At 36.1% G+C, this 16,296-nt stretch overlaps 1 protein-coding gene across 1 annotated transcript in view; it reads right to left on the bottom strand.

The window, feature by feature from the left end:
* Positions 1 to 1,933: 1,933 nt before the first annotated feature.
* Positions 1,934 to 16,296, bottom strand: part of slc17a8 (solute carrier family 17 member 8) — a 15,257-nt gene continuing 894 nt past the window's right edge. The window contains exons 1-12 of the mRNA XM_039650388.2: positions 16,259 to 16,296; positions 13,448 to 13,703; positions 11,783 to 11,901; positions 10,042 to 10,156; positions 9,568 to 9,655; positions 7,413 to 7,499; positions 7,039 to 7,181; positions 6,808 to 6,957; positions 6,576 to 6,708; positions 5,223 to 5,333; positions 4,845 to 4,972; positions 1,934 to 3,658 (exon numbers count right to left, since the gene is read on the bottom strand). The exon at positions 16,259 to 16,296 is cut by the window's right edge and continues 894 nt beyond it. Of these exons, the coding sequence (XP_039506322.2) occupies positions 3,314 to 3,658; positions 4,845 to 4,972; positions 5,223 to 5,333; positions 6,576 to 6,708; positions 6,808 to 6,957; positions 7,039 to 7,181; positions 7,413 to 7,499; positions 9,568 to 9,655; positions 10,042 to 10,156; positions 11,783 to 11,901; positions 13,448 to 13,703; positions 16,259 to 16,296 (1,713 nt within the window). The 3' untranslated portion in view covers positions 1,934 to 3,313. The remainder of the gene's footprint in view (positions 3,659 to 4,844; positions 4,973 to 5,222; positions 5,334 to 6,575; positions 6,709 to 6,807; positions 6,958 to 7,038; positions 7,182 to 7,412; positions 7,500 to 9,567; positions 9,656 to 10,041; positions 10,157 to 11,782; positions 11,902 to 13,447; positions 13,704 to 16,258) is intronic.

Here is a 16,296-nt window from a genome sequence, read left to right as displayed (position 1 = left end):
AGTAACCTGGCTGCCTTAATTTTAAGTTCACTGAAATGGAAAAATTAAGTTAATACAATGAAGGAGATTGATTTAATCACTAGAAACTCAAAATATTATGTTATCTTAACTACATAAATTATTTAAGTTGATTTGACAAAAGAAAATATGTTGTGATTACAAATTATGAAAATATTTTTTTTAACTTTGCTAAAAGTTGCTGCAAAAACAAGGTTTTGTTGTTGCAAAAAGTGCCAGACAAGCAGAAAAGCAGTAGTCCAGCTATTGTCATGTTGTTAATAAGACATCTTATTGCAAACCCCTTAATGTTACTGTTGTTGTAGGCATATACCTACCAACTCATTGTCATTGCCATAGAAACCAATGCAGATATAGTAAACGGAAGAGCAGCAAGGACACAAGTCGGATCTAAACAGTTGCAAAACACAATGTGGAGAGTCAAAGATTTAGATCGGATACCCAAATAATTGGATTTGGACTGACAGCGGCCAAAGAGTCATTTTAATGTCTCAATAAAGAGGTTATTAAAAAATAACATTTGTTGCCAAGTAGTTCACGAAGCTTTGGGTGGTCAGACTAATTTGTTGTGTACACTGTAAAATGCTGCTGTGAGTGTGGACATGTGTTTAAGAATAGCGATAATGTGAAGGATGTTTACTCCCACATGACAGAAACCAGGAAAGTTCTGTTAGCTCCCAACAAAGACAAAATGAGCTAATTTAAGAATCCCAGTGTAAACAAGCTGTTTGAAAAGCATCTATTTTCTCTGAGAAAGAACATGGCGTGAGTTAGAAGTCTCGGTTACGTGTACTTCGATTTCTTTTGTTCCACACTCGACTCATTAATAATGTAAGATGCTGTTTAAACAGAAGAGCAACCGCTGCTGTAATGTAATGTGCCAAACAGAATGAATTATGAATGTAATCTGAGCTGTATTAAAATCCTAGCCGGCATTGTTAAACATATTAAAGTAAAAGATCTTTTGAAAGCATTTTTTTTATTCTCCTCCAAATAAACACTTATAGAGACATCAGTTACAATGATGCAATGGTAAAGTGCACATTTCAAACAATCATCTTACTTAACATCCATGTAAGCGATGAAATGTCTTTTCATAACCGGTATTGTGCAAAAAAAATCAGGCACATCGCGGATTTTTTTTTCTTTTATGAAAACCATATTCAAGTTCTTCGGTACTAAAATGGTTAATTTCTACATTTTCAACCAAACATAAACTTCATTCCATGCTCGCCCACCTAAACATTATGTAAACGATAAACTGAGCAATGAGATATTAAAGGTGATCATATGCATTTTTCAAAGGCGTTCTACTAGATACTCATCCCTTTTCAGACCATTATTAACTTTCTGGATAACACAAGGATCAAAACCAGCAAAAAGGTTTGTGGAGGCTGCACAGCTGCATGCAAGAAAAGCCATGGAAAATGAACTACAGGCTACGTCTGCTTTGTTTGCATAGCTGACAACAATGAAAACATAAAATAATCAAGTAAAAAAGAATTGAGGCATTTTTTTGCTGTCAGCCTTATAATACAGTAGATATAAAAAGCCTTTAGAACAAAATTAAGATTTACTGTAAAATTAAGTTTAATTTATTCTATTTTACTGTAAAGCTTTTCAATGCATTTGTTTGTTCTTTGTTCTGTTGCCAGACTAAATTACAGTGTCCTCAAAAGTATTTGGACACTTAAGCCAGACTTAATGTATGAATGTCATTGCATAGGTACAAAAAAAATTATCAAATCTAGTGACACTTAAATTAGAAAGGTTTAGAAATATAGCACAAGCACACTTTAAACAAACGATTCACAAAAAGTTATAGGCTATAAACACTATTAGGACTATCTGCAAATAACAGTTCTGGGGTGCGTTTCCCGTACAACGATGTAACTCGCTGCTACACTAGCAGTACCATAGTAGCTACGATGCATCGTTGGAGAAATCAACTAGTTAGTCGCGACTGTTTCCAGAAACCCATTGTCGCAAAGTATCGTTCAACCACGTTGGTTTCGCACGTGGTGGAGTAATAATAACTACTTTTAATTAAACTGTTTGAGATCCAATTAACGCTATTTGTTAATAAATTACAGACATGTCATCTGAGGACTATTTCAAATTGTTCTCAGTTATTTTGCTTTATCACCAAACTCAATATTCGGCTCGTTCTTACATAGTAGAGCACGTTCGCACATGCGCACTCTTCAAACACCTTACTTCAAATCTTTTGAAAAACTAAAAGACGTAAATTCCATTTGAATGAATTCTAAATAAATGGCACCGGTTGTACTGAATGTCAACTTGCTTATTTTGCTCAAGATAAGGATTTATTACCTTTAAATGTGTTGCAATATAGAAACGATGCCTCTAACCACAGGTCGAGAGCTGTTGTTCAAACCACCCAACTTTGCGATGCTGTTTGCGAATGTTCGTTGGGAACGATGGTTGCGGGAAACACCGACTCGTTGAACTAGGCTGATAACGACGGAACTTGCGACCATAGTTGGCTAACGATGCTTTCGGGAAACGCACCGAACAGTGAAATCCGTTTTGAGAAAAGGTCTAGAGTTATTTGATAGCAAATGCCACGTTTTGATATTTACTATCTAATGCAAAGGCATTCAGACATTTTTAAGTGTCACTTTAATATCCACCAATTGGGACCACTATATATATAGACTACATTTTAAATATCTATATTCTATTTTAATATTTTTTTAAATGTAATTTATTCATTCAAAGCAGCCATCACTCAAATCTTCAGTGTCACATGATCCTTCTAATTTCATTTGAATCAGTCCAATCCTTCAGAAATCATTCATAAAACATGATCCTTCATTCCTTGTGGAAACCGTAATACGTTTTTCAGGATTCTTCAATGAAAAGAAAATTTAAAAGAACAGCATTTATATCTTCTGTAACATTATTAACGTCTTTACTGTCACTTTTGACCCATTTGATGCATCCTTGCTGGATAAATATGAATTTCTTTCAAAAAAAGAAAACTTTAGAATGATAGCGTAGACTCCAGTTGAAACTTTCTTCATGGCTACAAATCTCCATCATGTCAAACTATCTACTCAGATCTGTGTCATGTGACTCTTCCTTCAGGATCTACAGCAGGGTGAAATAATTAAGGAAGCCATCCGAAATATTCCTTCACAACTCAAATCTACTGTTGCGTCAAACGTCAAGTTGAAATGCTGTAGCCCCTGGTTGGGGTTATTTCTGCAGTTACTTTATTAAATACTCCTACACCTCACCTTTCAGTCTTGGGCGTTCGATAACCAAAATGTCATTGCTGGTTCTGATATTCCCCATTTTCATAATGGTTTGATCCGTGATCTTCTTCGTCAGCTTGCATGGTCACGCCTCTCTTCTTCTTCCAGCCTTGCCTGCGGCCTGCAGAGTTCTCCGTTGTTCCGTAGGTCTTCTGCTTGGTCGCCAGGACACTGTCGCTGCTGGGTTCGGTCTCATTAGCTAGCTCATCTTCCCCGATGATGCCGCATTTCTCATCACTAGTGCTCTCAGGATCAGCCCAGTCCTGCTTCTCACCAGACGCAAAGATGGCATAGAAGATCACGCCAGTGTAATGCACCATGGACGCGATCATAAACACGTGCTGCCACTCCAGGCGAGTCTGTTGAAGACAGAAATGTATTGGAGTGCTTTGTTCCAAAGTAAAATAAAACTGATGATCTACATCTGATCTAATACTATTTAACAAATAAATTTCAATTTACATATTTTAGTTTAGATTAGAGATCAATAATATTAATATACTAATAACTATAATTCATTTAAATACTTTTTTACTTGAGGCCCTCTTGGAAGTTTACTGAGGCCCCCTAGTGGACCCCGGCCGACGAGTTAAAGGGATAGTTCACCCAAAAATGAAAATTCTGTCAGTATTTACTCACCCTCATGTTGTTCCAACCCTGTAACATCTTCGTTCATCTTCGGAACACAAATTAAGATATTTTTGATTTGATTGATCCATAGGCTTCTTGAGGGATTGAAACTTGCTGGCCTCAAAAAGTTATTAGAGACATCTTTAAAATAGTCCAAGTGACTACATTGGCTCAATTTTAAGTTTATCAAATGACGAGAACACACAAGAAAACAACAAAAATAATGACTTTATTTTAACTATTCATTCACTTCTCTCTCTGCCTCGAGTCAGGTTACTATTAGTTTAATAGCGTAAGCTTCTGTTGATGTACGTCACACGCATCACACACATGACCAGCGTCGGCCAATAGTGAGCCTACGTGTGACGTAGCTCTACGCTATCATACTACGTTAACTGACTAGAGGCCCATAGAGAAGGAAGTGAATAGTTGAAATAAAGTCGTTATTTTTGTTTGTTTTTGCACACAAAAAGTATTCTCGTCGCTTGATAAAGTTAAGATTGAGCCACTGTTGTCACTTGGACTATTTTAACGATGTCTTTAATAACTTTTCGAGGCCGGGAAGTTTAAATCCCTCATGAAGCCTATGGACTATATGCAGGAGTGATCCAGCTCTCAGATTTCATCAAAAATATCTTAATTTGTGTTCCGAAGATGAACGAAGGACTTACGGGGTTGGAACAACATGAGGATGAGTAAATACTGACAGAATTTTAATTTTTTTGGTGAACTATCCCTTTAAGCAACACTGCTATAAATATTCATGTCATGTATTTAAATACCCATAATTCACACACTCAAAAATTCCCTTTATATAGTATAAGGAAAAAGACGAGTTGCGTTGGCTTCTATCTCTTAGGTTAGAAAAATAATACATATGGTTCTCTATGCACAAGGATAACCTGTTTTTAGTACCTTGTGTTTAGTAAGTGCTCCGACGATGAGGGGGCAAACCATACCAGAGAGGGTGCCTACTCCATTAGAGATGCCCATAAGAATACTGGCATAGCGAGGAGCTATGTCCAGATGGTTTACATTGAATCCTGTGTTGTAAAACAGAAATACATTTCACTTATTTAGATGTTCTCCTGTGTAATTTCAGAAACTAATATTGCAGGTTGCATCATCATGCACTTTATACTTCGTTATTCTTCTTCTATAACTGAGCAACAAACAAACATTCAAGAAAAAAATGATGTTATTTGAAGGAAAGGTTAGAATCAAACAAAGCAAAATGGCAAAGGGATGATGTTGATTGATACTCTGGTGACAGACACCCGTCTCATGAGTCACCTGATATCGCAAATCCACTGAAGCCCACTGCCAGGATGAGGAATGAGATGGCCACTGCACGTGTGTGTGAGAACCCGACCACCAGCAGTAACGTGGCCTCCATGCCAAAACCTATGGATGATGGCAGAAGTCAGATCAGTGTGTCTTTATATACCCGTTCTCATTCGCGTTTTAATCACAAAAAATGCATTCTGTGTGAATCGCCTCTTAAAGGGATAGTTCTCCCAAAAATGAAATTCTGTTGTAATTTACTCACCCTCAATTTGTACCAAACCTGTATGAATTTCTTTCTTCTAAACATTAAAGAAGATATTTTGAAGAATATCGATAACCAAACAGTTGATGGTTGATGGCCCATTGACTTCCATAGTATTTTTTTTCCCATATATCTTCAAAATATCTTCTTGTTCAGTTTTTTTTTCCCATACGGAAGTCAATGGGCCATCAGTTAATGGACCCCATTGACTTCCATAGTATGTTTTTCACATATATCTTCAAAATATCTTCTTGTTCATAGTTTTTTTTCCCCCATACTATGGAAGGTCCATTAACTGTAACCCATATTCTTCAAAATATCATCTTTTGTGTTCTGCAGAAGAAAGAACTTTATACAGGTTTGGAACTACTTGAGGGTTAGTAAATTTCAGAATTTTCATTTTTTGGGTGAACTATGAAGTTTAACCTTTGAAACGAGTCTTTAAAAGCAATAACGTGTTACGTGTGAATTCCTCCTAACTGTTTTTTTTTTTTAACATGTAAATGTGTGTATTTTTATACTTTTATATCCAAAGGTTCCAAAAGGGGGACTTTACAGTGATTCCATAGAAGAACAAACCATTTTGGATATCCCAAAGAACCTTTCAGAAACCAATTCTTAAAAGAACCATTTTTTCTTAGTGTGAAGAACATTTGGTAACACTTTATTTCGATGGTCCCCTTTAGACATTATGTTGACTACACTGTAAGTAACTTTACACTTAAATCAACTTCAACTAACTCTCATTAGAGTACTAGTAAACTGTCTGCTTAATATCTGCCCTAACTTTATTTCCCCAACAGACATTCTACTAAGTAATTTTGCAATTACATGCCAACTTATTCTTCTAACAGTTAACCCCTTATTTTACGAACTCTAATCCTCCCCTTAAAAGTCTACTAATACTCAACGTGGAACATAATGTACAGTCAAGAGAATATCTAAAGGGGACCCTCAAAATAAGTGTAATCAAACATTTTCCCACTGTAAGGAACTTTGTAATGGAAAAGTTCCATGGATGTTAAGTGTTCTTTATTGAACCATTATCAACCAATGGTGTGAGTTTGGGGCGGGGCTACATGGAAAGCTTAGCATACCTCCACAGTTCATGATTTTTCGCACGTTTGTAGTAGAGAGGATTTTCCGACTCCTCAGGAAGTCAGCCAGCTGACCTCCTATGGGCACAATGATCGTCATCACCATGTGCGGCACCGCTGACAAAATGCCCACCTGAAATAGCCCAACATCAATTAGTTGGCCTATTTCTAAGAGGGAACTGTACTGCAAAAGACTGTTAGTTTAAATCACTGAGGGTTTTCAGCAGCTCACTTTGCTGATGGGGAACCCAAAGACCTCTTCAAAGTACGCTGGCTGGCTAATAAGCAAGAGGTAGAAGGTCCAGCTTCGGCAGAAGTTTGCCACAATGATGGCGTAGACAGGCATAGATGTAAAAAATTTACGCCAAGGAGTTTTAAATTTCTACAAAGAGAATATTTGGATAAATATATGGGGAAAAACCTCCTTTTCTGTTTAACAATGTAACAGAAGACTTAGAACTACCTCAGTAGAACTCATTAAATTGGCTCCTTCCCCAATAGAGGTCTCTATATATGTTCTTTCTTCTTCACTGATGGTGGGATGTATCGCTGGACTATTATAAGCCAGCAGGAGCCAGAAGATATACCATATAATCCCAAACACACCTGGATATGAGCACATAACCACATATCACTGGTTATTTTTACACGGCACACTTGATCTTTGAATGTCACATTATCACACTGTTCACTAAATGTAGTAAATGTTATTTGGATTGATGAGCTATACAGCTGACTGGGAAAATAATCAAAATCATTGTCAGAGTCATCACTTATTTGGGGTGTATATATCATTCTTTACCAATACATTTCAATGGCTTATCCTTCCTAACTCACCATATATATAGAAGACAGAGGGCCAGCCCACGTACTGCACTAATATTCCAGCCAGTGGCATGGCTATCACAGCTCCTGCGTAAGATCCTGTCAACCAGCACACACACACACACAGTGTAATTAAGAAAGTTCAATTAAAAGGGAGGGCATTAATCAACCTGTAATATTCGCCTCGCATGACAGTTCAATCATTTGAAGCCATTGCGGGGGTTTCCTTTTAGATGACAGAGGAAAACCAAGTGGTTCAGCTTTGAGTTTGATTTGGTTTCGTACATTTTTACTAGGGATGCACCGATAATATTTTGGTAATAAAATACCGATAACCAATAATTATTTATATCTGAAAGCCGAAAACCGATATATTGACCGATAAATTTCAATCCAAATTATTAGATATTTGAGACCCTGATTACAAAAACAAAAGTCTCACTATTTAAAAAAAGCATGTCTCAAGCACACAATTATAATGTTCTCATTATAATTTTATGTAACCTATATGACAGACTTGCGCTGCACGTTGCACTTAACTGTATTTTCCTTTTTTTAAGTGATTTCAAGCCATTCAAAACCATTATGCCAAACAGTGCACATCTGAAGTGACTAAGCTGAAGGAAATAATCTATTATTTATCGTCTTTAATATATCTGCCAGATTTTCTTTGGCCGGTAGACTGTAAAATAATATTGTTGGTTTAACTTAAAATATTAAGTAACCTGGTTGCCTTAAAATTTTAAGTTGATTGAAAAGGAAAAAGTGAGTTAATACAATGAAGGTGATTGATTTAATCATCAGAAACTCTAAATAATAAGTTATCTGAACTAAATCAATTATTTAAGTTGATTTGACAAAAGAAAAAATGTTGTTGAAAATATTTTTTTACAGTGTAACAATAACATTAAAAACGAGCATATATCGGCAATACCGATATGGAGACCGATATATCGTTTTTTACTGTAATAAATTTTACATTTAGCTTCAGATTCTCATATATGCGAGGAAACTTAACGATAAATGTCCGAAAGCAGTCAAGTCCTAGCAGTAACAGATTTGCAGACTCAGTTGCATGTGCAACAACTTCACACCTCCGTGCAACACGTGCCTCTGCCTGAAGGACAGGACAGCAGCAGGAAATGGGATTTTAATGAAAAGGAGTCTTAATACATATTTTATTACTGGGATGCACTTATAAACCTTCCTGTTTGGCGCAGGAGAGGATTTTCGAGTGAGCTTTTGAACACAGAAGAGGCCACTGCTTCATTTTGTCATCAGGAGAAAGCCTCTTAAACATATAGAAGGTGAAGCTGTGTACAGACCATCTTGATTTAGTTGTCATGTCAAGAGCTGTTTGAAGCAAAGGTTGTCATGGCACCTGTTTATTGTGGAAGATGGATGTTTGAATGCATTTTAAGTAGTAATGAGCATTTGTAGACCCTCAGCTAGCTCTGATACTGGTCAAACTGGACTGTGGGTTTTACTTCTAATGCAGAAACACATTCCTTTTGAAAAAAAAAAAATCCTGGTCAAAGCAGGTTTAACAGGCTGGTTTTAGAGGGGTTTTGGCCACTACTTTAAATGGTCAGACTGGTCAGGCTAGACCATGATGACCAACCAGATGAACACTAGTTTGGCCAAACTGGGATGCCTGCTTATGCCAGTTATATCCAGCTTAAACCAGTTAAAACCAGCCAAACAGTTTAGGCTGGTTTTAGTGGGGGTTTAAGCGGCTTGAAGTACCGCGAGAGCGATTCAAAAGCATACAGAGCCGCAGAGGATTGTGGAATATCAAAGCCATTAAAGGATCTATACTGCCTTCAAAAATCAGATCTCAAGAGACGGGAAGGGAAGCTAACATTGGAATTAGAGGTGCCTTGATGCCTTCCTGGACCCAGAAGCAGCATTTTTTACTTTTCGGATGTAGCCATTGAATCAATCACTCAAGGATTCAAAACCTGAGTCATTCCGGAAATTAGCAAACACTACTGTGTTGATCAGAGATGTAATGGTTGCTTTGGCTTCGTTTGAAACCATTTTTCATTGGTAATGATAAATATATTGATAAAGTAAATAGTTTAAGCGTTTTCTTGTCATTTCTAAAACATCAAAAGTCTCCTGACCATTTTTATAAATAAAAAGCCTATTTCACAAACTTACTCACCACAGAATGAAGTAGTAGCCAGACGACTTCTCTCCAACGGAGGAGCCCATTTGCTCCACATCCCATGGCAGGCTGGATATGTGACACCCTGTTAACATCATGCCCTGTAAGTGTGCTTTATTATTGTTTTTTAAACCAAAATGGCTGATTACTAAGGTTCACCCAGATAATGACTTCATGAATAATAAACCTTCATCACTCAAAAGCAACTGTAAAAATATACAGTAGTGCATGGCACTTTTATGGTAAGCTATTTGTAGAGCTTTGAAAAAATAAGCATTTGGAAAAACTCTGTAAATATTCTCTTCTGATCTTGTGTGAAAAGAAAAAAAATGAATTGAGAATGACAGAATTTACATGTTTACAATAAGTATATAATATACAAAGTTACAATATATGTAAATTAATTATTCAAAAGTTAATATTTTATGATGTGCCATATTTGAAGATGAGGTCACTGATGGGGTCACTCACCTCCACCAGACCTTGTAAGATTCGCACAAACAAGACACAGCCATAGTGAACCCTGGCAGCTGACGGAATAAACATGTTTAGCAATGACGTCAAGAAAATGGCTGCTCCGAACACCCTGAGAAACAATTCAGAGATTTTTGGAAATGTTAGTTAATTCAGGTATGGAATTAAAATGAAGCAATGTAAAATTCAATAAAGCCATAAATAATGTAGAATTAAATTTGTTGTGGAAAAACATGCGCAGTCAGGATAGGTAATTCCATAATCGGATCTGAATAACTGAATTTAATAAATATAACAGTTATGGAATTCTGAAAGACATTAATCATTAGTGAGTTAGTGACACTAAAGAGTATTTTTTGTAACTTAAACTTGGTGACAGAACCTTTAAAGGCACCATGAAATCCAAATTAACAAGTCAATATTGCAGTATTTATTATTTATGATTTATCCATTCACATCCTGTGCCCTCGTAATCTTTAATCAAAATACATTGCACTTGTAACAACATCTCTTCACTGAAGATGGGTTTACCGGCACAAGGGCGGGACAATGTGTCACTCAAATGAGATCATAGCTGATCTGGCAAAATAAACTACAAAGATCCAATCAATTCCTGATGGACAAAATTAAGTTCCACCCTATTGTTCAAAAAGTGTATTGTTTCACTCGGACATACATCACAATAGGGAACAAAAGACGCAACTTCCGCGTCAGTGCAACCGTAATCGTTTAAATAAATATTGGAGTTACAGTATATTTCTACGCTATCTCACGACCAATTCGTACGAGTGATTAAAAAGTGGCTAATTCGTACTAATTCATACGACCTCACTCGTACGAATTCGTACGATTTGTCCAAACCCACGTGATAGGTAGGTTTAGGGGCGGGGTCAGGGGTAGGTCATTCGTATGAATTCATACGAATTGGCCAATTCGTAAAATATGTACGATTTAGCAAAAACGTACTAATTCGTATGAGTGAGGTCGTACGAATTGTTACGAATTAGCCACCTCGTAAAATTTGTACGAATTCTCATGAAATCGGGTTGTATATTTTGTTTTATTCAGGAATTTTTTGTATTTTAATAAGACATGACCAAATCTAGTGGTAAAGCTTTTATTTAGCATGCACAGGTTCAAATCCTGATTGATCATATATTACTTGTGGAATGTACAACTTGATTGGACTAACCAAATTAAGATTTTGTTTTTAACCTTGAATGTTCATGCAATTTAATTATCACAGTGCTTTTTTTGCATTCAAAATCCACTTTGCTCAAAATCCCATTAGTTTAAATGGGCATGATGCTTGTGATTTTAATGATTTTAGAGGCCCTGCACACTCTCACGCAGCTACATCACCGAAGAGAGTCATTTTGGTTCATTCATTTATCCTTTATCTCCATTTAATCCATCCATCTGCCTCTTTTTTCCCCCCCAAAACACTGTGTAAGTGACACTTGTAATATTCTAGTGGCTGGTGTTTCAGCGAGAGATCTGCTGCTGGATCTTTCATTATTAACTCTGTCAGCCACGTGTCCTTTTTTCCTGTGAGGCTTTTATTACAAGACCGCTATCGTCCCTCTAATCAACACACGGCACAAATTTAACCCTCGCAGCCCTGACCACTGTGGTCCCTTGGGTCTTGAAACACCTCTGAACATTGAATGTAATATAAGAGTTATACCATGCGTTTTCCTTCCAAATGTGGCGTGCCGTGCATCAAGATGAGGCTCACCTGTTAGCTGCTAGCTTATTGGAGATGAATCCTCCAGGGATTTGAGTGACAATGTAGCCCCAGAAAAAAGAGCCATGTATCAACCCCACTGTCTCTGGATCCCAATTAAACTGAGCTGGCTAAAGGACACAAAACACAAATATTTTTTTTTTTAAAGAAGAAGAAGAAAAAATACAAACTTGTTGCACACTTTTGTGTAAACTAGGGAAAATTCAAATTGATTTATCACAAGACATAGTAAATTTAACTTGTGAATATGTGTGAGTCATGTCTTCTTCCCAATATCTCTTATAACAGGAAATTACAGGAAATTGTGTCTGCCAACTACCAAACAAATCATTGATGAGAATAAATAATCTGTCTTGATAGCTGAAGAAGTAAAATGTATTGTCTTAACTGTCTAAAATTTTCGTGCCAAGGACCTGATTATAGGGACTCATCTTGTAAAAAAAATTAAAGCTGTATATTTTCATGTATTAAGATCAATTGACTGTGAGAGAAAAATATGTATCATGATCAAATTATATATATATATATATATATATATATATATATATATATATATATATATATTCCAGCCAGATTTTATGAATCAGAATGAAAAAAATAGAATATGCCAAGTTAAAGGGATAGTTCACTTTGAAATTAATTTTTGATATGTTTTAGCTTACCTCAAGGGGATCCAAGACGTAGGTATCTTTGTTTCCACAGCATTTTCAATTTTGACATTTTTTGGTCAAACCGTTGTTGTCTATCAGTTATACACTGGAGGTGAAGGGGGTCCTCAATCGATTCACCTCAAAGAGCATGCACAGAGAAGTCAAAATTAAACATGATTTAATGACTCGTACATGTGGGTACACATTGATTGCCTAAGACACGAAACGAGCGGTTTGTGTGAGAAAACGAACAGTATTTATATCGTTTTCCCTCTTGTAATCATAGCCATGACAAAATGATCTGACGGCACGTGCGCTTCGGTCTGCGCATGCGCTTGAAGTAATCGCTTGCGCGCCTACGTCACTCTTTGTTTATACAGAGATTTCGGAAGTTTTACCTTTCACTAAACATATTTATATATACGGGAAACCGCAATGGAAGACGATTTCGGTATATCTAAATATGTTTAGTAAAAGGTAAAACTTCCGAAATCTCCGCTTAAATATTGAGTGACGTCACACGCACGCGATCACTTCTGGTGTAACATTGAACTGATTCAGTTCTCTTTTCAGTGGGACATTGAACAACCGATTCAGATCACTTGGATTACACGAGGTAAAAACGGGTTTTCTCACAAAAACCGCTCATTTCGGGTCTTAGGCCATCAATGTGTAGCCTACTTACATTTACGAGTCATTAAATTATGTTTAATTTTGACTTCTCTGTGCATGCTTTTTGGTGGACCCCCTTTGCCTCCGGTGTATGACTGATAGACAACAACGGTTTGACTGAAAAATGTCAAAATTGAAAATACTGTGGAAACAAAGACACCTACATCTTGGATGCCCTTGAGGTAAGCTAAAACATATCAAAAATTAATTTCAAAGTGAACTATCCCTTTAAATAAAAGTGTTGAATTATTAAGATAGATTTGATAGTATTAAAAATAAGATGAAGGATGTATGGGAATGCCATTATTTTCATTTGACATTTTCCTGATTTCACCTGCATGACGGGAGTCCCGTTGATGTAGACAGTGTTGTTGTTAACCATTTCTACAATGGCCACACCAAGGTTACAGCGGATGCCAAACGAGATGCAAAAGCCAAGTCCGCTGAGGATGGCGATGATGTAACGTTTGGGAAGGCCAAAGCAGCCACAATCCAAAAGGGGTGGGCTCCGATTAGGGGCTGCCACTGGCCGGCCATCTTCTGTCAGCTCAATGTTGTCCTCTTCATCCACATTAGTGCCATCGATCTTCCTACCATGGGATAATAAATGGTTTAAAAATGGCTTGCACTAAAAACAGAAAAAAATACATCTCTCACAAATTAAGTTCTGTCATGACAACTCCCCGAGTGTTTGGCATGTGGATTTGACAATGCCGATATGTTTGGTCACTGTTGCTCCTGTAGGTTATTGCTGCCACCATAGAGCAAGTACAGGACTTGCTAATGCCAATACACACATGACACTCAGCTGTGAGCAAGTAAGATATGCTGCTGCTGTACAATATGATACATGAATTAGCCATAGCAGATCTATACAGGTGGAGCTGGGGAAAGAGGATGGTTTATGAAAGTGTACGGCAACTGTTACAGCAAAGGCTGACTAAGTATTTAAAGGTTGAGCAGCGAGCTCATTGGCTACTGAAACAGTAGGAACCAATCAGCTGTGCCCTATAGAGAATGATGTGATCTCAAGCAGAATGAGTCACGGAACTATCATGACGAGTTTCATGACGGAACTTTATATTAATGTTCAAGAAATATATACTAGATATCAGGTTTTTAATCTCTTCATGTCCTAGAGATATTTAATACAGTGTATGGACACCAAGAAAGATATAAGATTTTAGAATTTCTGGCCAAGTTTTAAAATGAATGTATTAGGTTTGTGCATTATGATGTAGTGATGGTGTGCTAGACGCCTTGGCAACATTTTGGACTAGACTGCTTTTTGGACTGTAAATTTATCTTTAGCTTTACCCATGATGTACTGGATGGACAGAGTAAATGTTGGTTTCCAGAGTGTGGAGTAGAAAAGGTCACATTGCGTTTGGTGCGCCTGCACACACCTGTTCCATTACTGAACCTGCATCTTTCCTCTCATCCTCCACCTCACAGGAATTACTTTCATCTGTCTATTTTGAAATGCACACCTGAGTTCTTCCATATACAGAGGAAGGAGCTCACTAAAAGCTGGATACTGGCAGATTGTGAATGGAGGATCAAGAGGCATCATTTTAAGAGCCATATGTTTGTTAACGCTGTTATTGCACAAAAGCCACTTTAAGAGAAGTCCTGCTGCACTCTCGAAACGGACCTCACACAATTGTTTTTTTCTATGTGGACAATGCACACACTTATTCAGATCAGAAAACCCTTGTTTTTCGTCTTTGTTATGACAACATTTTTTTTTGTCAAATCAACTTAAATAATTTTATTTTGTTCAGATAACTTATTATTTTGAGTTTCTGATGATTAAATCAATCTCCTTCATTGTATTAACTCAATTTTTCCATTTCAATCAACTTAAAATTTTAAGGCAACCAGGTTACTTAATTTTACTTAAAACAATATTTTTTTACAGTGGACACTTCTTATCATTTTGATTTTAGTGAATTCTCTATAGTTCTCTAGAATTGCCATGAGATAATAATAATAATTAAAAAAAAAAAACATTAAAGTCAAATATAATCAATAACAGATGTGGAGAGTTAAAAAAAACCTACATTATCATCTCTTAAATCATGTATGCTAACTGCTCAATTTGCAAAGATTGCCACCAACGGACAAATAGCAGCTTATATATTAGAAAGATTCAGCAAGATAACACATTATTCTCATTTCACCATAAAAAAAAAAAACTGAAAATAAGATGCCATGCTCAGATACCATTCTATCTGAGTATTGCATTCTCTCAAATAATACCTGTGGTGAATTATATTAATATATTGTTTTTGGAAATGGCAGTGCTCTAGCAACGGTTGCACAACTCTACTTTGACTTATTTATTCAATTATGGTGCATTTGTTAATACACAAATATAAATGTCCTACAGAATTAAGCAAGTTTTAAGTAGGAATGAAAATAAATATTGCATGACTTGTTAAATTATTTAGTGTGCCCATAATATTCAGTTTTCTAGATTCCCTGGCAATATTACACAGGAAATTATTGACATTATCTCATATATTAAGCTGTCTAATATGCATGCAATTTAAGAGACATACATCTCGCTCTTACATGGAGTCTTCAGGGTTTTTTTTTTTTATCACAGATGAACTAGATATTAAATACGTATGGATACACCTACACTATATTATGTTTTTGAATTACTGGCCATGGCTCAGAGTGAATTTATTAGGTTTGTACATGATGATGAACAGATATTTAAAAGCTTGAACCATATTTATAATAAGGTTTTCTTATTTGTTACTTTATTTGAGAAACAATTTGGAACATTTTCTTTTAAAATATTATGGCATATTGAAAACAAATTATTGAAAAAAAAAATATATAGGCTATATTTTGCTAAATTGTACCAAAATCCAAATAACTATATATTATAAACATCATATATAAGAACATCCTACTTCATTTATTTTAGAATTATATATATATATATATATATATTTCATTATTATGAGGCTATTTTTTTCTCAAAAATAAGCTGCTCGATAAATTTTGAGTTGATTTCTAAATTCTACATCTATTCCAATTTTATTCAATATTACAATAAGCGTGATACAGTATATGTGCACAAGCAATCTTCTCACATCTTCCTTTCCAATTCAACTGCCATCACACTTACTTCTGCAGGTTCCCCAGAGAGTCGCCCACATTGTTCTT

The sequence above is a fragment of the Pimephales promelas genome, chromosome 10, assembly GCF_988280905.1.
Source record: "Pimephales promelas chromosome 10, fPimPro1.hap1.1, whole genome shotgun sequence".
NCBI lineage: Eukaryota > Metazoa > Chordata > Actinopteri > Cypriniformes > Leuciscidae > Pimephales > Pimephales promelas.
The sequence above is the reverse complement of the archived record's forward strand: the minus strand, read 5'-3'. Positions and strand labels throughout refer to the sequence as shown.